The 25576-nt window shown below is 42.5% G+C and overlaps 1 protein-coding gene and 1 long non-coding RNA gene across 3 annotated transcripts in view; one reads left to right on the forward strand and one right to left on the reverse strand.

The window, feature by feature from the left end:
• LOC148427571 (TOX high mobility group box family member 2-like) overlaps positions 1 to 25576 on the reverse strand; it is a 109615-nt gene that overhangs the window by 48743 nt on the left and 35296 nt on the right. Inside the window, exons 2-3 of one of the 2 annotated variants that reach the window (XM_088441946.1) lie at positions 20997 to 21089; positions 3630 to 3689 (exon numbers count right to left, since the gene is read on the reverse strand). In XM_088441946.1, the coding sequence (XP_088298072.1) occupies positions 3630 to 3689; positions 20997 to 21089 (153 nt within the window). The remainder of the gene's footprint in view (positions 1 to 3629; positions 3690 to 20996; positions 21090 to 25576) is intronic. The other variant, XM_088441955.1, reaches the window with a different exon arrangement.
• On the forward strand, positions 306 to 3720 carry LOC148427572 (uncharacterized). The gene is made up of 3 exons (XR_015868707.1): positions 306 to 721; positions 3209 to 3330; positions 3585 to 3720. It is a non-coding gene; the product is annotated as an uncharacterized LOC148427572 (long non-coding RNA).

A 25576-nucleotide genomic window follows, 5' to 3' on the forward strand; every position in this document is an offset into this window, starting at 1 on the left:
TGTAAATCTACTTTGAACGTCCAATTAAAAGACCCTGATGATATAACATGAAAAACATGTTGTTACAACAACGACTAACTTACTTCATAACAAGGAATAAAATGGTACAAGACAGACAGGCAGCTTAAAAATGGTCCCTTTATAGACCTTAGGGCAAGTGAAGGCCAAGTTATTAATCATTCTAGTATTTCATGTTACTGTTTCATATTTGAAACCATCAACACTACAGCAAAGCGATTCCACACTTCACCCCCCCCCCCCCCCCCCCCCCCTTTCTCCATTTCAAATGATTGTGGTGCATTAAAGGATTTGGGGAATTAAAGCCAGAGAGTGAACTTTGTGTTTGTGGTGGGGAGTTTCGGGACTGGTGAGTAAGCTTCTCTTTGACATCACTGACAGAGCATCGACTGCAGCTGAGATGTTTTGAAAAGCCCAAATTGCTTTATCCACTAAGAAGCTATTTGTTGACACAACAGCACCGACCTGCCGAGGCAGCTACTGATTGACACATGGCTGCCGCAGCGGAGAAAGTACAAAGCTGGACATTTATCCCAATTAGCGAGCACACATGTATGCATGTAAAGTGACATAATTAGGGCAGGCCAGCAAATGTGGCTAACAATAATGGACCCGCGGTCTGTGATGTGAGCTATAAGTAGACAATAAGCTTTAAAGCTCCCTCTCGACCTCTCATTACAGTCACTCAATCTCAACATCAAAGGTAAGAGACAACCTTATGATTATACTAGAATCAATGGGTGCGTATGTACTGTATGTGTTTGTGCGTTATGTGTGTGGTTCTATGACGCCGTTGTTTTTGCCTTTGTCTTGGAGGGAACAATTTTAGGCCTTACAACAAAAGCATAGTGACAATGTCAATACACTTTGGTCTTTGCCCATATTGTTACTTTAAACAAAATTCAAGTGTTTTCAAACTCTCTTGAAGGCGATTAAACTCCCCATCTTCCCTCCTCTGCAGCAACTGAAAGTCTGGTTGTTTCTTCAACAGTATTGTCTAATATTGTGAGGTGAAGGTGGTTGTTAAACACTGCATCATCGCGACGCTCTGGTGGACCCACAAAGGCTACTTCCACGTCAAACTCTTGCACTTCGCACACTAATTTTCAATGCAAATGAGAGATGAGTTTTGCCAAAGCTGCAGCTATCTTTCCAATAAATGTCAGACCACAAGTTCAGAGTGAATAAACGGCACCTTTGCTAGTTGTTCCTGTGTACACGCTGGTCTTGACCCGTGATTGACGGCATTTAGCAAGCCGCTAATTGATGAAGAGGGTCCACCTCGCCATGTTTTCACAGTCTTTTCTGAGTGCTGGATCAACAAATCACAACATTCTAAAATTGCCCACATGTTCAGCCGTGTTTTCCCGCCTAGCAGCTGGGAGCACTCAATGTCGTGCCTGCACATACCACCCCGACTGTGATCATGACTGCGCATCCATAGCAAGTAGATCATCAGCCAAGCTGCAGGCGGTGTGATGTGGCTTCTATAAGCTGTGAGTGACCTGTTGACTCACACTGTTGATAACACTTTTTATGGCATAATCCATATGCCGTGTATAAATTAAGATATAGTATTTCTCCAAGTACAGGTCGAGTTTTGAGTCTGGGTCGACTCAAAACAGACCATTTTTTCCAAACATCTGTTTAAATATCATTAATTCAAATGCAAAATAAGTACTATAATGTATTTACGCATAACGTGATTATATACATGGTATGCATCTGTGTTAGAGCGTTTACACAAAACTTTGTGAAGTGCACTTTCGTCAAGCGCCACCTTATTGCCTCTTTGTTGTTAACAGTGAGGCTGCATGGATTATTTTTCCAGCGGATTTTGACACATTATGAAAAACAAAAGACGGCTTGATATGTCTCCTTCAGCCTGTGAACGTGCACTTGAAAAAGCCGGCATGGATGTCGGCAGGTGGGGCGGGGAGACACAGCGAAGGGCAAGGCCACACTCTGAGCTTACAAAAGTTGTCACTTGAGTAAAGAACATCTCAAGTAATATGACCAGCAAATCATCTCAAACAAATGGGACGGGGTCCGAAGATGACTACAGGTGGAAGAGTAAGGACGTTTAAACAATTGACGGGGAAATAGGAGAGGACTTCCGAAAATTAAATGGGAGGCGCTATTTGGCATGTCAGTGATGATCACTTTTAGGGCTTTTCAACAAATTAATATTCAGCTGTGTCAAAAAAAATAAAGCACTGAAACTTCAAATCATTTTACTGTTGCAACATTAGTTTCAGCATCTGCGGCTATGTCCATGTGTATATTGCCATGCACTGTTATGTTATTAGATATACGATGAAAAAATGTGTCTAAAAGTACTGTAATTAACTCAATTTAATAACACACACGATGTTTGACACGTCCAGGCGTGGTGAGTGAAGAGGTGGAGGTAGTGGACCCCAATGCAGGGAAGCCAGAAAACAGGTTGAGCTCCAAAAATAATGGTTTATATGAAAAAGAAACCAGAACGCCAAAGAATGACTGAATACAAATTGACAACAAAGAACTAGAAAATAAACTAGCAACCAACAACAAGACTGAAGGATATGGAAAACAAAAAAAACAGAAAACAGAAAACAGGTTGAGCTCCAAAAATAATGGTTTATATGAAAAAGAAACCAGAACGCCAAAGAATGACTGAATACAAATTGACAACAAAGAACTAGAAAATAAACTAGCAACCAACAGCAAGACTGAAGGATATGGAAAACAAAAAAATATAACATACGAAGATAAACTAGGAACTTGGCAAAATAACATGAAAGATAAGCGCGACACAGAGACAAACAATCCGATGACAAAGATACTAACCCGACAGCTAGGAGAACACAAAACAGCTGGACAGGAACGTGGGACAGGGGAATCTGATTGGTTGAAACACGGGGGTGGGAACACACTGACAACTGGCGGAACAATTAGACTAACAAGAACACAGACAAGGAAATCCGTCCCGAGGGAAACATAAACATGAATTTAGAAACATAAACCCCACAACAACAGAACCTCCCAAAACCCACAACAACAACCCACAACCACAATCAACAGCTTAATAATAATAATAATACTAATAATAATAATAATAATAATAATAAGCAGGTGCAAGCGTTTGAGATTAGCTAAACTTCAACCTTTCTTTGTGGACTGAAAGTTTTCTTTTTTTTTCTGCAAGGTTACTTCCTGTTTCGACCCACAAGACATGCATGTCAGTTTAATTGAAGATTCCAACTCGCCCATAGCTGTGACTGTGACTGCCCAAAGTCATCTGGGATAAGGTCAAGCTTGCCTGTGACAGTGAGCTGGGTTTATACTCGTATGAACTATTGTTGAAACAAAAATGTATATAGTAGGCTTTTGACTGTTACTTTGTCCAACTTTATTAAACTGTGATGCATTTCCTAAGGCAATGTTTACACCAGATTCACATGCAAGTTGTGTGGAAAAACAAAAATCTTGCATCAAGTCATTCTACCAGCTCTACAAAATTCGACGTGTTTTTAATTAAAGTTTATTGTAATGTATTTTTCTGTTTGTTTTCATGTCTATAGAGTGTCAACATCAATAAAATTGGTGACAGATGTGGGCACACCTACCTGGTTTGGCGACCGAAACTCTTGGTTGCTGTCATTCAAGTACATGTTGTCACCATCAAACTGTGGGGAGAAACAGGGAGGTGACATTAACATGCTATGCAAAATAAATATATTTTAAAAAAAAAAGGAAATCCGGCATGGAGATCGTGTGCGGGGGTGACGGCGTTTACGGGTGGCCAAAAGTGTGAGACTAATGACTTTGTCACTTTGGTTCAACATTATATGTGTGGCATAGAACTGTCGGTAATTACTGTTCATCAGCGGGGCCAGTAATGAGGCTACATGAGCTCAGTAGTGAAAGATAGGCTTTTCCCTGTGGGCTGTCTGGTGTATAAGAAAGAGCGAAAACGAATCAGGGCGTACCGGCAACACGGCGCGTCTTCGGGAACGAGTTAACAAGGCATTGAAAGATCGCTTGCTGCAGGTGCCAAAACACCGTCTGACGGGGGTTAGGACTCAAACAGTGAACCCTGACCCCCCCTTCGCCAGCCCCTCCTAGAGTGTAGGGAAAACAATCCTGGACCACCGCATGAGCGCTACACGCAACACACTCGCTCTGATGTCAAGTGTGCTGGAAGGATTAATCCCAGAGGAATTCCCTGCAAAGATCAGCTGCGACAAAGAGGGGAAAAAAAACAAGTCACACTCTGTTTTTAGCTCAGGACAAAATGAGATTCCGCGCCACAAACAGATCATCAGTAAGTGAACAGGTGCAGTGTCAAGGTGACGGAGAAACTGCTACCCTGTTAAGAGGAGACGTATTGTGAAACGCCCTTGGCTTCAGAAGGCATCACACTTTTTCATGGAACGCATGCAGCAAATGGAACAAACCTTGACTGGGCTGGATCATAACAATTGTGCACACGCACACACAAAGAAAGCCAGTGTCAAATGAAGCCCCCTTTCTGTTTGCTGACTGAGGTCACTCTTTGTAATATCACTGCACAGAAGCCAGACGGCAGAGACAACATGATCAAACTCGACAGCGTTCCACTACAGATTCCTTGGATGTGAATCTACTGGGAGCCCTTTTTATTTGGGTGGCCATCTTTGTGCACACACACGCACACACACACACAAAAAGACATCTCTAAGACAAAATAAACCATGTTGGGTAAGAGAACAAGAAATAACATATGACATACTTGGTTAAACTGACCAACAAGAGAGTGACCTTCATCAAGGTTTAAATATTTGTAATCTGAAAAAAAATGATACCCTAGAACTCAAAGGAATTAAACGTCTTTTTTGTCTTCACACTTTCTTTCGGATTCAAACGTAAAATATTATTAGAAATCCTAGTCCAATGAGCATCTGGACGTTACATGTAATTCTCCATTGAAGATTATGTGGTTGCCAAGTGAGCAACCTGGATCAGATCTTGGTTCAGATGACTTTTGTTGATCATTTTCAACTGCATTCAAATGAAAAAAATATATATAATTTTTGTTGATAAAAATTGTTATGAACATTTTCATAAAATATACTTGTTCTGTGGCCACACTCAAATTCCAAACATTCATTTCTCAGACGGCATTTTCGATTGTAACGAATGGAATTGCTATTAATCTGTTCAAAAAAAGGAGAAAAGAAGAAAACTAGCCTTCAGTTAATATCACAAATTTAATGACGTCACCCACTTTTCGGGAATGAATAGCTGTAGCTTTACCAATCAAAATCAAGTAATGATGATTATCACACTCTTCGTAACCTTTTTGGATCTTACAAGATGGCTCTTAAAACGCAACTTCAAAAAAGGCAAATCTAAGTGCTCATTCTGTATCAAAAACACAAATGTATGCTTGCAAGGAAACAAATGTGCTGTCAGTATTATTTTAAGACTAAGGTGATAACATTTGAAGTTATTTTGAAAATATAATGATTATTATTTTAGAGGATAAATTCAAAGTCAAATGTGCCTCACAATTGACCATGACAGAAGCGTGGCGCAATTCCAAGATACAGTATCACTAGTGCTTGCAGACTTGACCCAACAAGCCGCTTCTGGAAATAATTCGATGGCAATTTGTGTGTGTGTTTTATTTTTTAACCTTCTTGGAATGCATGGATGATAAGAATGCATGGAGGATAACGATCATTTTAACGGTAACGGGGCTCTAACTTCCAAAGAGCAAGTAAAAAACAAGAAGAGTGTTCATGTATTTATTTGTACTAAACATGGTACATGTTTCTTAATGTACCATAAATGCAACGTTTTGTTTAAAAATAAAATAGACTGCTTTCTATTGAAAAATCTAGAACTGTCTTCTTAATACTGTGATACCGTGCCACCGTGATATTTTTTTCCCATGGATCACACTGTCAGAATCAGATATCGGCCCATTCCGAGTAGTTACATTTGATTACAACGATGTATTCAACCTCAACTGGCAATATTAAAAATAATAATAATAATACTAAAATAACATTTAGGTGATAAAGATCATGAATCACTTGATGCCTCAATAAAAGCACGCCTTACCAATATAACCTTTATATCAAAATTCAGTAGCTCCAATTAACACATTACGACGATACATTACTATAACAGCGCTGTATTTGATTTTATTTTAGACTAGGCCTTCATTTAAACTCAGAGGGAAATATAAAACCCAGAGCTGCAGACTCTACATACTTATTTCAAATGAGATGCTGACTAATTTACTTGATGCTGGGAGAACGAATAAATTTGCTTAATGAAGCATGGCTTATGAAGTTGTGGCACCCCTTTTAATTTGAAAACTTCTTTCATATTAACCTTACAGGACCCACAAAAAATGCAGGGTTTAAGTCTATCTTGTCATAATATTGAATATAAAGTATCAGTGGCAAGTTTGAATACACCTTCCCATTCAGTAGCATAAGTACGTAAGTGTGTCCTAAGTAAGCATAAATGATTGATAGTTTACAACATACTTGAATAAAAGGCAGACTGACAGTCAAACAGGATTTCTCTAGGACCACGTGTGAGCTGATAACAAAACAAAAGGCTGCTTCAAAGAAAATAAGTTAATTGTAAGCTTGTAAATAATGGTGCCTTAAAGGGACACTGTGTAAAATTTAGAGCGTTTTTCATTTCGACCAGCAGGAGGTGTTGCATTGTCCATAGCTATAACAAACATGGCAGCCTCCAGAGAAGTGTCACCCCCCATGTAATATAATTTAATGATAAGTAGACCTACGGTTATATTTAAAACATGCTGTTGGTCGTTAAGAACACATTTATTTGCAAGTTTCTGAAAATTATTATCATTTAATGTATACCTTTTTAAAGAAACATGGTCTAAATTTTCCACAGTGTCCCTTTAAGAGAGTAGTGTGAATGTTGTGAGTTCTGGATAATTTATCTTCAATAAAAGAAGAGTAAAGAAAATTAGTGCAGACATACTGGACAGGAAAGCATGTGTTTTTATTCTTAACTTGCATCAGCCCAAGGTGCTGGCTGTTTGTCACGTTAGCCTTATGGAAGAACAGTACTTGATATGATTAGTGCTGATTGAAAAGACACATTTATCCAGCCACCTTCTAAATACATTTCTCAGTTGGGTTTGTGAAACAATCTTATTTTTTCGTACACAAAAAAACCCACCCGGTGCCTCAAGTGGCTTTTATGCTTTTGTTGAAGGATTGCCTAGAGTGCAGTTGAAAATAGAGTGACGTCTAAGAGCAAATTGGAAAAACTCCTCTTGAAAAGAGAATCTTGAGTGTAAAACTAGTTGTGAGACAATTTAAAATTTAATTTAAAAGGTCTTTATGGAATATGAATTAGGCAGAAATTCCATGCATTGTTATGCAATTTCCACAAATACAATATTAATCAGAATGTCATGTTTAGATGAGTGGGAGCAAATGGTGCATACCTTCGTACAGAGAACTTTGAGAGTTAACTACTACAGTAAGATCCAAACACATTCAACACGGCAATGCCACAAATAATCCTCCCATCCATCCTTTTCTGATACCACCTATCCTGAACTGGGTGAATGGAAGACAACATGCTGGACTGGTCACCAGTGGATACATAAATTCATATCATCGCCGACTGATAAATGAACACAATCTGCCTGCACCAAAATAATGCTAATGCACCATTATACCATCAGTGACTTGCCACAGATAATAAATACTATTACATGCGGGGAAAAATACCCCATCAAAAAGATTAAATTCAACCTAGAAAGGTCAGCCATTTTGTGCTTCAACATGGCTGCTCATATATTGAAATGTAAAGCACCCCCCACCCATCAGCTCTGATGCACGGCTTCACTCTCTCACTTAAAATGCCAATTTATCCTGACTCAATGCTATCAGCTCTGCCATTACTCCCCATTTACAGCTGAAATCATCTTCTCATCCATTGCTCTCCCACCCCCCCCCTTCCGCTCATGTTCTCATCGTCTCTAACCTCTTGCTGCAGTTGCAGCCTGCCTCTTCTTCTCTCCCTCTCTTCAGAGGGCCTTGGCATCGCTTGCTCCCCGGCAGTCTAATTGGGCATTCTGCCTGAGACAAGGGCCTCATTAAGCAGTAATTACACACATGTTGTTTTCGGCAAACATCTCTATTTGGATTGCTTTGCATCGTAATTGTTCAGCGGGGACCACTGCTCGCGATGTTTCCCTGCATGACACATGGTGCAGCGAGTGGGGAATAAAATGGATTTGAGAAATGTTACGGCGGGACGAGGGAGGACCCAAGAGCACGCACGCACTGGTAAGGGTAATGGCAGAGTGTTTATTGAACAGAAGGTGCGGGTAGTCGTGGGAGCTGACGGGAGCGTGGCACAGACGTCTGGGGGGTTCTGGAGTCGGGAGAGCTGGGGTTTGGCTGGGAGTCGGGCAAAGGGAGCGAGACGGGAGGGGGGCTCGGGCATACAGGTAAAGACGGCAGGCTAGCGGGTGGTCAGAGGCAGGCAAGGTCGAAATACCAAGGATCCAGTCAATTCGGCAGGCAATCGGGAGGTCAAGGGCGAACAGGGTCGGACAACAGGCAGGCTGGCAGGAGGAATTGCTGGAAAGCTCGGCGTAGCGCATAGAGACGATCTGGCGGGTTGTGGAGGGAAGTGACCGGGCTTTATACTGAGCGGGTAAATGGTTGCAGGTGTTGGTGTTCGAGGCTGATTAAAAGGAGGGCTGAGCGGGTGTGGTGAAGCTGGAAGTGAGGTGGCTGAAATGGTGGACTGTGACAGAACCCCCCCATCAAGGGACGGCTCCCGACGTCCCAAGGCCACCACTGGGCGGGAGGGAAAGGCCAACGGCCGGGGAAACCCCATGGGCGGGGGGGCGGGCAACACGCCGGGGCGCGCCACGACGCCCAGACGGTCCAGATGGCTGATCAGGATGAAGGCGGTGAAAGTCAGAGACCAAGGAGGCATCCACAACCTGGCGGGCTGGGATCCAAGACCGCTCTTCCGGGCCATACCCCTCCCAGTCCACTAGGTACTGGAGACCCCTGCCGCGGCGACGGGAGCGGAGCAACCGCCGGACTGTGTACACCGGGCCCCCATCAACGAACCGAGGAGGCGGAGGAGGCGGAAGCGCGGGAACCAGGGGGCTATCTATTGCAGGCTTGATTCGGGAGACATGGAAACTTGGGTGAACACGCATCGAGCGAGGTAGGGCAAGACGCACAGCTGACGGGTTCAGTACCTTCTGGATGGGGAAGGGACCAATGAAACGGGGAGCGAGTTTGTTGGATTCCACTCGAAGGGGCAAATCCTTAGTGGACAACCAGACCTTCTGACCCACCTGGTACGTTGGGGCCGAAGTACGCCGCCTATTGGCCGTCCGAGTGTAGCGTTTACTGGCCTGCAGCAAGGCTGAGCGGGCTCGGGCCCATGTCCGGCGGCACCGCCGAGCAAAGGCAAGGGCAGACGGACAGGTGGCGTCGTCGTCTAGAGCCGGAAACAACGGAGGTTGGTAGCCGTGAACGCATTCGAAGGGGGAAATTCCTGTGGCGGAGCTGGTCAGCGTGTTGTGGGCATACTCTGCCCACTGGAGCTGGGCCGACCAGGAGGCAGGGTCTCGGGATGCCAGACAGCGGAGGGCAGTTTCCATCTCCTGATTTACTCTCTCCGTTTGCCCGTTGGTCTGCGGATGGAACCCGGAGGACAGGCTGGCCGTAGCGCCAATGAGCCGGCAAAACTCCTTCCAAAAAGCCGCCCTGAACTGAGGACCCCTGTCTGACACCACATCAAGGGGAAGCCCATGTAGGCGGAAAACATGGTCAATCAGGAGTTGTGCCGTTTCCTTTGCGGAGGGAAGCTTCGGGAGGGGAACAAAGTGAGCCATTTTGCTGAATCTGTCAACTATGGACAGGATGGCTGTGTTACCGTTTGATGGAGGTAGACCGGTCACGAAGTCAAGTGAAACATGAGACCAAGGGCGATGCGGAACAGGAAGGGGGCGCAGCAGCCCGGAAGGAGCCTGATGTGACGATTTATTCTGACTACAAATGGGACAGGCCTGGATAAATTCACGCACGTCCCTCTCCATAGAGGGCCACCAGAACCGTCGCCTGAGGACAATCAGGGTCCGTTGAATGCCGGGATGGCAAGTCAATTTCGAAGAGTGAGCCCACTGTAGAACTTCGGAACGAAGATAGTCGGGGACAGGCAGACGGTTACTGGGACATTGGCTTGGTTTAGTCTGCCCCTTGGCAGCTGACTTCACCTTCTCCTCGATCTCCCAGGTGAGCAAGCCAATGACACATGACGGGGGAAGGATAGTCTCGGGGTCCCGGCATGAACTGTCCTCAAGTTCAAACTGCCTGGAGAGGGCGTCCGGCTTGATATTCTGGGATCCTGGGCGGTAGGAGAGGTTGAAGTTGAACCTGGTGAAGAACAATGCCCAACGAGCTTGGCGGGAGTTCAGCCTCTTAGCCTGACGGATATACTCGAGGTTTTTGTGATCTGTCCACACCACAAAGGGGATCTTCGTTCCCTCCAGCCAGTGCCGCCATTCCTCCAGGGCGGATTTTACGGCAAGTAGTTCGCGGTTTCCTATGTCATAATTTCTCTCTGCGGGAGAGAGGCGCTGAGAAAAGAATGCGCAAGGGTGGAGTTTCCCATCCTTCCGTGACCGCTGGGAGAGAACGGCCCCAACCCCAGTCTCCGATGCATCAACCTCGACCATGAATTGTTGACCAGGATCTGGCATTTGAAGGATTGGGGCCGATGTGAAGCGGTGCTTGAGTTCCTGGAAGGCCCTTTCGGCACCTGGGTTCCACCGGAAAGGGGTTTTGGGGCTGGTGAGAGCCGTAAGAGGAGCTGCTGTGGCGCTGTAATTCCTGATAAATCGCCTGTAAAAGTTAGCAAAGCCAAGAAAGCGCTGCAGTTGTTTTCTGGTTTCGGGCGTTGGCCAGGAAGTAACAGCCGAGACTTTTGCGGGATCCATACTGATGCTATCCTTAGCGATTATGTAGCCCAAGAAGGACACTGATGAGGCATGAAACTCACACTTTTCCGCTTTGACAAACAGAGAGTTTTCCAGCAGGCGTTGCAGAACTGCGCGAACGTGGAGAACATGCTCACCCTGCGTCTTGGAGAAGATGAGAATGTCATCCAGGTAAACGAATACAAATCTGTCGAGCATGTCCCGCAGGACATCGTTGAGTAGTGCCTGGAAGACCGCTGGGGCATTGGTGAGTCCAAAGGGCATGACTAGGTACTCATAGTGTCCGAGCGGGGTATTGAAGGCAGTCTTCCATTCATCGCCTTCCCTAATCCGCACGAGATGGTAGGCATTGCGTAGGTCGAGCTTTGTGAAGTAGGCAGCCCCCTGCAGTAGCTCAAACCCTGAGGTCATTAGTGGAAGAGGATATCTATTCTTAATCGTGATATCGTTCAGGCCCCGATAATCGATACAAGGGCGGAGAGTCTTGTCCTTCTTCTCGGAAAAGAAAAACCCTGCCCCCGCCGGAGAAGAGGAAGGACGTATGATGCCCGCCGCTAGCGACTCGTTGACATACCTCTCCATGGCCTGCCGTTCTGGACCCGACAGAGAGTATAGGCGACCCCTTGGAGGCGTTGTCCCGGGCAATAGGTCAATTGCACAATCATAAGGGCGGTGGGGAGGCAGGGAGGTTGCACGCGCTTTGCTGAAGACTTGGCTAAGGTCGTGATACTCAGGCGGCACACCAGCGATATCGGCATGCGCAGGCGGAGCGGCGAGGGGATCAGGAACAGATGCGCGCTTGAGGCAGGAGAGATGGCATGATGAGCCCCAAGCCAAAATGACTCCCTTCTCCCAATTGATGTGAGGGTTGTGGCGACAAAGCCAAGGCAGCCCCAAAATTAGCGGTATCTGCGGATGATCTAGGATGCAAAATTGTATTTTTTCCTCATGGTTGCCTGACAAGCGCATAGAGAGAGGTGCGGTTTGGTGAGTTATCACCCCCAGGGGGCGCCCGTCCAAGGCATGGGCAGGTGAGGGTTTGGGCAGAGGGAAGCTCTTGAGACCGAGTTGAATCATTAGCTGCCGGCTAATGACGTTAGCGTCAGCCCCAGAGTCCACCAGGGTGCCTACAGTGTGGGGGCCATCAGACAGCAGGAGTTGGGCTTGTAAGAGGGCTCTGTCACGGGACAGGGAAAGAGTCACTTGACCCATTTTTACTCTACTCGGGACCGGGATTGGTCTTTTCACTGGGCATGCGGAAATAAAGTGTCCTGGTTCCCCACAATAAAGGCAGAGCCGGGCGGAGCGGCGGCGTTGCCGCTCTTCAGGAGTCAGGGGCGCGCGAGCTGGCTGCGTTGGCGCACTCCCGCCACCGGGAGGAGCTGACGTCGCCAGATGGGAGCTCACTCTGGCCGGCGGAGAAGCCCTCTGGTGCGTCTCTTCCCGTTGCAGTTCGCGTAGCCGATGCTGCAAGCGGATATCTATCCGCGTCGCCAGGTTAATCACCCCGTCCAAGGTGACGGGGAGTTCATGAGAAACTAATTCGTCCTTAAGACGGCTGGACAGTCCATGAAGGAAGGCGTCTACGAGTGCGGGACCGTTCCACCTATTCTGACTGGCTCGCGTCCGGAAGTCAATGGCGTAATCCGCCACCGTTCCGTCGCCTTGACGCAACTCGAGCAGGCCCCGGCCCAATTCCGCACTGGCGTAGCTGAGTCCAAAGACTTTTAAAATCTCCTCCTCGAGCGCCTGGAAGGAGGCACACGCGGGTGACCGTCTCCTCCATTCCGCCGTTCCCCACAAGCGGGCTCGGCCCGTAAGGTGGTTGATGACGAACGCTACTTTAGCGCGCTCGGAGGCAAATGTTCGGGGCTGCAGGGCGAACAAAAGTGAACAATTCGTTAGGAACGCCTCGCAAGTTTCTGGATCACCTTCGTAGCGTTCCGGGACGCCAATTTGGGGCTCGGGCCGGTCATGAGGCAGAAAATTGGGCGGATGATCGGGAGCGGATGACGGCTGGATGAGGGATCGGCGCGCTGGGTCCATTTGGACTGGCCAGATCGTACTGTTACGGCGGGACGAGGGAGGACCCAAGAGCACGCACGCACTGGTAAGGGTAATGGCAGAGTGTTTATTGAACAGAAGGTGCGGGTAGTCGTGGGAGCTGACGGGAGCGTGGCACAGACGTCTGGGGGGTTCTGGAGTCGGGAGAGCTGGGGTTTGGCTGGGAGTCGGGCAAAGGGAGCGAGACGGGAGGGGGGCTCGGGCATACAGGTAAAGACGGCAGGCTAGCGGGTGGTCAGAGGCAGGCAAGGTCGAAATACCAAGGATCCAGTCAATTCGGCAGGCAATCGGGAGGTCAAGGGCGAACAGGGTCGGACAACAGGCAGGCTGGCAGGAGGAATTGCTGGAAAGCTCGGCGTAGCGCATAGAGACGATCTGGCGGGTTGTGGAGGGAAGTGACCGGGCTTTATACTGAGCGGGTAAATGGTTGCAGGTGTTGGTGTTCGAGGCTGATTAAAAGGAGGGCTGAGCGGGTGTGGTGAAGCTGGAAGTGAGGTGGCTGAAATGGTGGACTGTGACAAGAAAGTAATAATAGGATGTGGAAAGTAGATGAATTAGGAACGAAAGATGCATATATAAAAGGGTAATAGGGAAGACCATAATAGATGGCCAAAAAGGATGAAGGTGAGGCCCTAAATTGGAGCGACGATATATAATAGGAATTCAGTGTGAGAGAAAGATGGGTGGAGTTTGGACATAGATGGGGAAGAAAGCGGCGCACCGAGCAGGGCCCACAACTAGGTCATGCCCGCAATCATCGACAACGCTGAGTCGCTCAAAGCTAATGAAGCCGCAAGGTGGAAGTAATGCAAACTAGCATATCCAGGAAAAATGTGTAATATTTACACTGTGCTAATAGCGCGCCAGGCACCGCTGGAAATGTTTCATCGAGTCACAGGTGGGACAGAGGGCAGGCGAATGACAAACATACAAGCTTGGCTTTGATAGATGGACAATCCATAAGCGCCGCATAAAACCTTGGAGCCAACATCTGCTAGTGAGGGGGGTTGGATACAGAGTGAAAGAGAGCGAGAGAGAGTGAGAGTAAGAGAGCGAGAGATGGGGGGGTTGATGAAAGTGTTTTGTATATATCCACCGATATCTCCACTGATCTCTCTCAAGGCCACTCTCACATGAGTATTATTATTTTGCAAAGTAATTAATCTTTTAACACCGTGTGCTCAGTCCAAATTGTGACATATGCTCCTGGATTAAATTATTGAACAAAGTAGTAACATGCATACGCTCACTGCCACACAAAGGTTTTTCTTTTTTAAGTTACAGAACCTTTAGCTTGTAATGCAGCCTTACAATATTACCTTTTATGGAAACCATTTCTCGTCACGATGTTATCTATGAAAAGTACAAACCAGTGCCGGGCGGTGAGTTTTGAATCTGGGCGTGTTCTGCACCATGATTGTGAATCCCTATATTGACAAATACTGTTTAATTTCATGCCTGCCCTAATATTTTGTGTTTGAACATTCCTACCCATTTGGACCAGTCATGTATAATTTTATTTAAAAAACAGCGCTCTCGTTTGCCAGCATACCTGTGTACCGGACACGTCATTTTTTTGACAGGGATGCATACTATCCAATCAACATGCGTCCACTGGGCGCAACATTTTTTTTGTTTTTGTCAGAGTGTGCACAAAAAATTGTTTCACATAAGAATCTAGATTCTTATTTACTACGATTGAAATTGATTAAAAACATCAGGGGTTCTCATCTACTATCGTAGTGGATTGATTTAAATTTTTAGCGTAATTAAATCGATTTAAAATGTCACTATCGATTGAAACTAAAATGAAATCCACACACTTCCTGTCCGCTTCCATATATATATATATATATATATGTGTGTGTGTGTGTGTGTGTATATATATGTTTTTTTTGTTTTGTTTTGTTTTGTTTTTTTGCTGTCCGCTTCCGGACAATGTCAGAGGAGTGCTGTGCAGTGACGTCATTACACAGCCCGTTCTGGAAAGTCAAACAGCTGCACGACACATACAAATAAACATTGGAGGAAATTCAAATTCAAATAGATATTCTCCTCACTCTTTCAAGCGCGCACATGAATTCAATGAGCTACCCAGGAACAAGTGTTCGCACAGAAAGCAAATAATCAACACAACACAAAACTTCAACATCTTCACAAATAAAACGAAACTAGATAAAATACAAACCGATGTTCGCAAACGCCAAACTAATTCACGCACACATATTGCTCACATACAAGTATATGAATGAAAATACTGTCTATACTGTACTCAATAATATGTTACTATTGTAATTGATAAAGCTCCCGATAAGCTCAGAGATGAACAAACCAGCACGTTTCCTTCTCTCAATTTAGCTGTTCACGTGAAAAAAACTGTTTATTTTAATATCTCGTTTGTCAAAAATGTACAAACAAATATTAATATATAAAATAGTTTTTTTCTGTCTTGAGTTTCAATTCTATAGGCCTATTTTTGTGATTTTGTGACCGGGCACAGGTCTGGCGATAGGCGAGACGTGGTCGGGGTGGGACCAGCTCGGGATCTGGTAATTTGGTAGACAGGCGCAATTTGGTGCAAATAGAGAGAGGCGATGCATGCTATGTATGCGTCAAAGATTTGCGCTTGCACAAAATTGAAGATGCGCTACGATTTAGAAAGCACATGTGCGCCCGTCTACCAAATCAGACCCTTTAATCTTTAATTTCATCTGGAGTTGGACAGAGACTTGGACTCGAACTTTGTTGACTAGGAATTGGACTCGACCTTGGACCTTTGTAACTTGGACTTGACCGTAGCTAAGCTCTTAATGATTTACTTTAGACTCCCTCAAGAGGGACTTGAATATGCACCTAAAAATCAGAGCGTAATACTGGTAAAGTTGGACTTTTAATTCATCCCGCACAAAAGTAGATCTTTGCAGGGGACAAAGTGTCGAAAAAGTCGTGTCTTAACAAAGAACTTTTAGAACTTTTCAATGTATATGAAAAAAATCTCAGGCAGAATGTGTAATGCTTGTGACTTTAAAAGCCTTTTCCAGCTCACCAAGTCTCTAAAAATAATTCTCTCACCAAGCGGAATTAATAAGCCCAGAACAGTACACAGCAATTCTGTGAAGAAAGGGGTGTGGTGGTACTGCTGGTGTGTGTGTGCGTTTGTGTGTGTGTGTGTGTGTGTGTGTGTGTGTGTGTGTGTGTGTGTGGGGGGGGGGGGGGGGGGGGGGGGTTCCTCATGAAATATGCATGCCTGTTTGAGCACCCTCCTTCCTCATCTTCACCCTCTTCTCTTGATTTTTCTTTCTATATCTTTCACTGGCTCCCTCCTTCTGTGTTCAATTAAGCTGTAGGAGAGACCGAACAAACCTCAATCTGAGACAATGTGTCCCTGAATTTTGACGGTTTCCAGCACACACACACAATATAAGCGGGGAGGATGTCGAAAAAAATAAAATAAAAATAAAAGAAACTTACATCGGAGGGTAAGACAAAACAAGAAATACTTTGGTAACAATTCTTCCACCACACCACAAGCGAACAATGGCGGCGGTACCACACACAAACACACATTCTGTACCTGTATTGACTTCATTATTTATATTGCTGCAAACCTTTATTCCTCTACACTACAGTCCCTATATAAAGTGTAAAAATATAATCTGAGGAAATGTTTCATTGACATAATGACTAAACTAGACAAGGGAGAGATGCTTGCTGGGAACAGATCATGAAATGAGACATACTGTACATAATCAGGAAGCCCTTATATGGCCAGTGTGCCCCTCTTTCTACCCTCTGACTTGAGGCCAGCACATGCTGGTGTTGCATTTCCTAGGATAACTACTAATGATATAGGCTGAAATTAAATATGCCCTAGGTAGGACTAGCATTTTAGGAGATTGATGTATAGATGCATAAATACTTAAGTAAAATGCTTTTTCACACGTGACTACTTTAAAGCCCTTTCCACAACGTACTTGTGGTTTTCATTGTGCCCCTAATTAAAAGCACTGACCAATGGAAAACACTGACGCAGCAGGAGATTTTGTCGCTGATTAAACCACCATAGCATATATCATTTATTGTTGACATTATTTAAGGGTGGATTATTAGGGCAAATTATCATTTCCGATTTTCACCATGTTGGTGCATATCCTTATCTGCCTTTTTTATTCGTCTTACGACCGCTAAAGTCTGCCATTATGCCTCTGATCATGCACTTCTCTGACTGTCGGTAATGGGGCCTCACTCCAGCACTGTCCCGCCCATAGCTGCATCTGATTGGTTTGCCATGTAAAACCTAGAGCCAAGGCATTTATGGCACTGGTCACACACATGCAGGCAGAGAGCACGCCAGGAGCGACAACATGTTTAGATAACACGTTAGATACTGTAAGTTAAGAGACACTTCTGAACTTCGAATCATGAAAAGCACATTGCATTACCTTGAGTATAAGTTGCGCTATAAGAATAAAGTTGCATTGCACTGTCTTGAATCCTGGATAGCCTTCTCGACTAACCTACACTAGTAAACCGTGGTTTACAATAAACAGGCAACCACACAGTTAGCTGCTAATTTACGACGTCATTGCGCACATTATCACCCCCCCAAAAAACATTCTTTCAACACCGATTGATCACTCTGACAGAGGTTGAGTAAAAATAAGCTAGTGGTTGATGGGATTGTGAGAGAAAAGTGTTCTCATACGCGTGTGCGTGCATGCCTGTGTGTCGGTGTCAGACACAGCAGAGGTTTTCTGTGTTGACTGAGAGATCCCAAGCAATTTAAATGAAGTTATGTGTTGCGGTTTATATTATTTAAAAAAAAAATCCCTTTTACTGCAATAAATATTGCTTGAGTCCTCAAATTAAACATTGGTTATCGGCCTCCTTGGCTATCTATTAGCGGTATCAATATTGGCCCTGAAAAAGCATGTCAGTCGATATCTCATTTTTTATAATGTACACAACTAAACACATGATGAAGTACTACTAAACACATGATAAAGTACTAACTGTGTTTGGACTGTCCCTAAAGAACCCACAAGTCACAAAACAGCAAAGCCCCCATCAAAGGCTGGGGGAAAAACATAATATAGGTTTCAACCACTTCCGACACCAGCAATTTAAAAATGAAGATGGTTGTAGCGCTCATTCATACGCTGTCTGTTGCAGAGAAGCAGCACAAACACATCCAACTTTCAACTGCATCGCTAGTGAAAAAAGTCATGCAAGATTGTGTTTTTCCTGTTAACTCAGGTTCAGTAAGCTAATAAGCTCATCAGAATGTCATTATTTTCACTTATAAGGCTTCAAACCATTTTAGTGCAACTCAAGCTTCAGCCTGACAAGATTTTCTTTATTTTTCTTTATTAATTTATTTATTTATTTCAATGTAGTACATTACTTCTATTTGAAATGCAGGGACAACGCAAAATCAAATAAACAGAAATTATTGCACTACATTATCAATTCTAAATATTACTTAGATTTGCCAACCCTCTTTAAAATCCCATCTGAAAATGCTGTACCTTAACTATGTTTACCATCAGTTTCAAATCACTGCAAAGGGACAATAGGTTTTAAAAATTGTGCTACTGTGGTTGTCACTGTGACCACTAATCACTAACTTCCAGAAAGTGAAATGTTCTGATAGTAGAGTTGTGAAGACAAGTATATTTTTCTAATGGCATTCAAATTTCAACTTATGCCAAAAATTTGTCATGACTTTTTTTAATGTCTTTCTTGCAACTTTCTTTTCATAATTACTTTTCTTTATGATACAGGCCTATGTTTATGAATGTTTGAGGTGAGTCCCAAAAGATTAATTCACAAAAGAAGGTGGAAATGTTAAAAAAAAAAAAAAAAAAAAAAAAAAAACTTTATGTCCATTTTTTATTTTGTCCTTTTAAGCAAACTGGAGTAGACCATGAGAATTTGTTTGAAGCAGAAATCATTGTCCATCGAATCAAATTGATTCTGAATGAAATCGTAGACCCAAAAATCAGACTCAAATCGAATCGGGAGATGCCCACTGCTACTAAATATGGTGTTAAATACCGTTTTCTACTTGCTGTGATACAGAGAGCCTGGGAATTTAAACTCTGAACTCCAAGTAAGAGTTGCAATGGCTCTTACTCAAAGATGGATTTCCAACATTCACCAACAAACTACACCATTCTATAATGGCTGTATACACAGAGATCTTGTAGTTTTAATTTGCATTGCTGGAAAAAAAGGCAATTTATAACAACTTGCTTTCTTTAAAAATGTATTCAGTCAAATGTTGAATTCAAAACATTATGTTTGCATTCAGGATCATGTCAGTCAGATTATCCATTGACAAACAGCAGTTAGTAGCTTATCGCGTTTGTCAGCGGTGTATTTCCATGCGAGTAAAACAATTTAGGCTTGGACTGTACACTATATACCTTTTTTTCTGGTGAAATGAGCATTGAGGTTTTGGACAAATGCTCCATTTCTATTGAATTCTTTATGCATTAAGCACATTGAAAGCACAATGCCACCACATCCATCTGACCATGATAAATATTGTGTGCTACAAAGATATAAAAAGAAACAAACCAAGAAAGTGTTATCCACACAGACCCTGTGGATAATCGATAACCACGTTGTAAGCAGCTGAAACAGCCGAACAGCTTCACAGCAGCATCAAGCAATGAGCTGGGCCCAGCAGGTGCAGGAAACTGCTAAATTTAACTACACAGGCACCACTAGGAAGTAAGCTGTTATCCCACCAGTCTCCCTGACAGTTACACATTCTGATATGAGAGTGTGTGCGAATGTATGTATGTGTGTCCAAACAATACAGTATGTTGTTGAGGTTTCTCAGAAGAGGATGCAGAGCACAATATACTTTTCATTGGGGTAAACAGTGATGAGGAAGAGATAAAGTGCAGAGTGAATGTCACATTACCCCAAGCCCTTTGCCTCAGTGAACCACAACATCAGATAACTGCAGAAAGGGGAGGGTAAAAAATAGTAGTTTCCTCCGTCATATAATTAGTTATCTTATTGCAATCTACTCTCACTGCCTTTGCGCAGGATAGGAAAGAGGCAAGAAAGAGTTTGACAGTTGTGGTCGTGACAACGACAAACGATTAAGGGAAGAGGGATCCCTCGTCCATAAGTATTTCCCTAGTCAGTTCTGCACTGAACGGAAGACAACAGCCTGGACTGGTTTTACAAAACAAGCGACTATTTTTGAGCAATAGCAGATGGTATCCAACACTGTGCATTTGAACAGAAAAAACAAAAAATTGCAATATATTTGTGTCACATCGAGAGCTAGCTGATATCGCTTGTTTCTTCACAGCAAATAAAAAAAAATCAAGTCACATTTTCAATGATCAAATAATTATGTAACTATAAGCATCTTTAAAAGGCCTATTTGGCTCCTGCGATTTATTTTCCGAGTGTTTTGGAATTTACAAACTTTGAGCAAGTAACATTTTGTACGACCTCAGCAGCAACGTATCTTCCTCTCCAAATGTTTTGGAGTGGCGAGGTCAATATCTTCTTAACATCAGACAAATGTTAGGTGAGAGAAAGGATTTGCTCATGATCCAAAACGCAACAAGCTCTTCTGTAAAGTATCCGAATCCAAACAAATAGGGAAGAGAAAAATACGTGTGCGACACGCAAAACCGCTTATCTGAAGAATTTTCTAATGTATTAACACCCATTGTATAATTGTTTTGACTCTGGACATCTATGTCACAAAAGTCTGTGAGTTTTATTGTTAGATAGGACTTTGTCAGCAGCATTCATTACAGCTTGACATCACCATTGTAGGTTCTATAGGTCAGTGATGCAAGGTCAAAAGTCCCCAAACAACTGGGCAGCGCAAACAGGAGAGCTTTTCATAAAGAGGGGCTTGGCTAATGTATCTCACCACGGCAGTGGGCAGTCTTTTCCTGGCTGGACTGATGCCTGGAGGGGGGGCAGAGTGGAGCCTGACCCCTCGCTCACTCACACTGTACCGGGCCTGCGGTTTGAGATAGAGACAGAGCGAGACAGAAGGGATAGGAAAGAGAGGAGGCAGAGAAGACAAAAGGAGGGAAGGAAATGACATGGTGTGGCTTTAGTTTTTGAGGTACAAGCAGGGCATTTGTAAAGGAACATGTCAAGCCAAAAAAAAAACAAAAAACAAAAACAAAAGACAAATCACACACAAATGCAAACGCACACAGACAAATATCCTAAATCCTCCACAGCCTTCACACACCTCATGCCCAATGCACACATGCAGGGGGAGGAGTAATGGCATGAGACAACGCAGTGGTTCCACCTCGGGGGCTGGGAGGGCTGGGTGGAGAATAGAGGTTAATGAGCTGACATCCCATCCGCCCAAAATACAGCCCCCTCATCCTACAGCCTTGTCCCTGCGCTCCTCCACACTGACAAGCAGACACACAAAACCCAACAAGGGAGTGGCACTGAGCCAAGACTAGGAAGACTAAAGGTGTATCGTGAAGCACTGACTCCGTTTGCGGCTCACAGCAATGAGTGAACAAGTGAAAACTATCACATTGTGCAAACTGAATAAACGACTATTCTAAGAAAAGCAGGTGCGCACCTGCCCACCGTTTTTGTATGGCTGTAAAACCTCAATAGAATATGGAGAAATTCCATTGTCGTGTTATTTTGAACATTACTGTGGGACAGTAACACCTTTGAGGTACATTAATGCACTTCAGAGGTTCATGAGTTTAAAAGACTATCTGCAGATAACACCCAATCGAATTTAATACTTTTCAAAATTGAATTTATCAAATTTAATTTATCTTTTAAAAGTTACAGATTTGTGCCTTGCTTGGCTTCGTCTTGCAGTTTGTTGTGGGGAAAGACCGGCTTTCAGGCTTCAGGCTTCAGCAGTTGCTGTCGGCGAGATCTGCCCCACGAGTGACTGTGACTTGTGTTTTCTTCGTTGGGATGTTGTCATTTATGCTAATATGCCCCAAATGTGTTTTCTGTTGGTCAAACTTTTGACTGTAGATAACATGCTCGCTAGTTTTTATCTTCAGCATGTTATATATTGTTGCCTTGTATGTGTTTAGCTCATTAATATTTTTGTCTGTGTTAGGTATTTCCTTTTGGTTATTGTTATCATATGCAAATGTTTTGCATTGATAATCATACTCATTTGCATCTAATTAATGTTTTGCATGGAAATTTGTAAATTAGTTGTATGATTGGTTTTAATCTATGCAATGTGTGTAATCATCTTTCAAATTGTCAAAATGCATTTTGTGTCTACTATTGCTTGCTAACAAGGCGATAAGCTAGCGGTATTTTGTTTTTTAATGCTGTATTTGACTAAATAATTCGCAGCAACCTTTTGGCGGGAAATTGGCACGGTTTGTTATTAGGAGGTGTGCAATTTACAACTTTTATTTTCTAAACTTCAGCATAGCTGACAAGTAACAAACATACTTGTTGTCAAATTGAATATGTCGCTGAATAAAAAGGGCACTTATGTTTGGCTTAGCATGATGAACATGTTGTTTGTTTTGTTTCCGGAAAACATTTGCAATGTGGGTCCTTGGAAAATGTGCTTTCTAAAAGCGGTCCCTGATTCCAAAAAGTTTGAGAACCCCTGGGCTATAATGTACGTGGCAAAAAAAATATTTCTCAGGGAGTTCATCATTGAGAGAGGATTGACAAGTAGGACGTTCTTTAAGTGAACTACATCATTTAATGAAATCATTTAACATATGTCACCATTAACATCTGTATCACATGCAAATGGTTTTCATATCTGAGCTGTAAATAGTATTGCGGCCACATCCCTGCATGGCCAGCCACTTACAAACCAATAGCTAGCCCAAAAATAACTACCAAAGAACTAAAAGCCGGCCAAACGGATGATTGCAAGTAGGCAAAAAGTACTCTACAAATAGCTCCAAGCAAGCAGAATGTTTACAATTCCACAAATATACCCAAATCTTGCTAAAACCATAAAACATTGTTTATAAAAACTAGCCTGCAATTAGCTTAAACCAGCTTACAAGCAGACATCAGGAACCTAAAGCACACCCCAATTTTGACAAAAACTTGTTTTTATCTAACCAAAATTACATCGACTGACTACAATTGGAAAATTAGAAGGTCTAGCTCATTGGAATTTAAATTATCTGATAAAAAAAATTCCAAAACAACAAATGATGACCATTTTAGATATACTGGATTGTACTCAGTGCTAGCAGTACAATATTTGTTTGTCAGTAAGGTACAGAATCCAATAACTATTGATGTAAAATATATGTAGAACAAAAACCCTTTCAATTCAAATAGCACCATATTGGCATGTTGTTTGCTTGGTCAATAGTACACGTCTACAAATTAGAGATGCACCGGACTAAGTCTTAGTCGACAATTTAAATGGACCATGCATGAAAGTAATATAACATTGTTAAAAAGAACATGATCAAAAGCAGACAGATGTTTAATGAAGTCACTATAGGTTGAAAATCGCACAAAAAAATGTTTATTTAGAACACAATGAGATAGTCTTTGGTGTGAGTCATTCGTAGGAAAACTTGTGATTTTTTAATATCCTTAAACTGAAGAGCCTGAAGAGCTCAAACGACATGAAATAATAACAAGCATTCCACCTTAGCACTATCTGGGCCTCTCAATTATTTACCACTAATGAATAGCCTCAGGCAGTATTCATCCTAAGTACAATATCAACTATCCCGGAGAGGCTGAATCAGCTCGCTAAAATACTTAAATACATTTACTCAATTATGCTAACTGTCCCTAACGCCAGAGACAAGCGTGTACAAGCTTTCTCTCTCCCCACCATCACCACCCCCCCAAGCAACCATCTGCTCACAGTCATGCAGAAGACTTCAAAAGAACAAGCGCAACAACGCTAATGCTTCATTCAATGAAGACGTAACACTATTCTTGTTTTTCGCATAAAAAGACAACACGTACTCCATCAAAATGTGGAATGACTGGTTGCCTAATGTCATTAAGGTTGCAGCTATCAAGTTTTTTTTTTATTATAAATTTGGATATCCTTCAGAAAATTTGAATCAAATATTTTTTTAATTAAATTAAAAAAAAATTAAAAAATTTTAAATTAAAAAATTTAATTAAAAAAAAAAAAAAAAAAATATATATATATATATATATATATATATATATATATATATATATATATATATATGTGTATATATATATATATATATATATATATATATATATATATATATATATATATATATATATATATATATATATATATATATATATATATATATATATACATACACATACACATACATACATACACACACACACACACACACACACACACACACACACACAGTGGACCCCCAGTTTACGACGTCCCTGCCTTACGCTTTTTTCACCTTACGACATGGCCCGGGACATTTGTTCTGTCCCTTTACGCCATTTCTTTTGCCTTACAACACATCCAACATGGCAGTCAGTGTGTGCGACACATCCAACCACTTCTATACATGCGTCACCGCTTATGTCACTACAATGCTGGTCCGCTATTGGTCAGTGTCACAAATCCCTAAGATACTGGTATACTGTTGGTTGGAGTCACTGGGTCATGAAGATGCTCGTCTGCAAATGGTTGGCGCACGGGGTCAAAAAGATGCCAAAGCTGCCGAAAGACTTGATCTCGTTTGTGTGCTTTCAATATGGTATTTATAGTGCATTGTAGTGCTTAGTTCAAACTTTAATTGATTAGCCATAGGTCCTAAGATTGCAAGTGATGTCAAAGAGAGAAGAAGATGATTTATATGGAAACGAAGCTGGAGATAATCAAGAAATACGGAAAAGGCTAAGCTAGGCTACCCTCACTAGGAAATATGGCAATAACAAGCTCATCACCTCGCTCAAAGGTAAATAAATCCTTTAAGTATTTTTTATTTATGATGTGATTTAATTGTATACATGTATATTATATATACGTAGCACTTAGTATACTATTTTGATACCAATTTTTTTAATATGTATATACAATTTTGATCTCATAAAACGCGCCCTACTGTGTGTGTATGTATATATATAAATTGTAAAAGTCAGTCTTTAATAATTAAGTGAAAGTGTGTCTTTTGGGTCTTTATATATATATATATATATATATATATATATATATATATATATATATATATATATATATATATATATATATATATATATATATATATAAAGACCCAAAAGACACACTTTCACTTAATTATTAATGACTGACTTTTACAATTTATATGATAAACATTTGATTTTACATAAATTTAAACTGTGCTCAGCAGCATACAACTTTCCTTTCTTGAAACATCACAATTTTGAAAAATCTCTCTCCATAAATGTTGGTCTTAGAGACAAATGCCAGCTGAAATAGCGTAGTCAGCATGATGTGTGAAAATGTGATCAGTAAGAACGGCAACTTATCTAGGCTATCATCATCAAAATGTGCACAGCCATTTT

Source organism: Hippichthys cyanospilos, chromosome 2, assembly GCF_059441005.1.
Source record: "Hippichthys cyanospilos isolate Australia breed blue-spotted pipefish chromosome 2, RoL_Hcya_1.0, whole genome shotgun sequence".
NCBI lineage: Eukaryota > Metazoa > Chordata > Actinopteri > Syngnathiformes > Syngnathidae > Hippichthys > Hippichthys cyanospilos.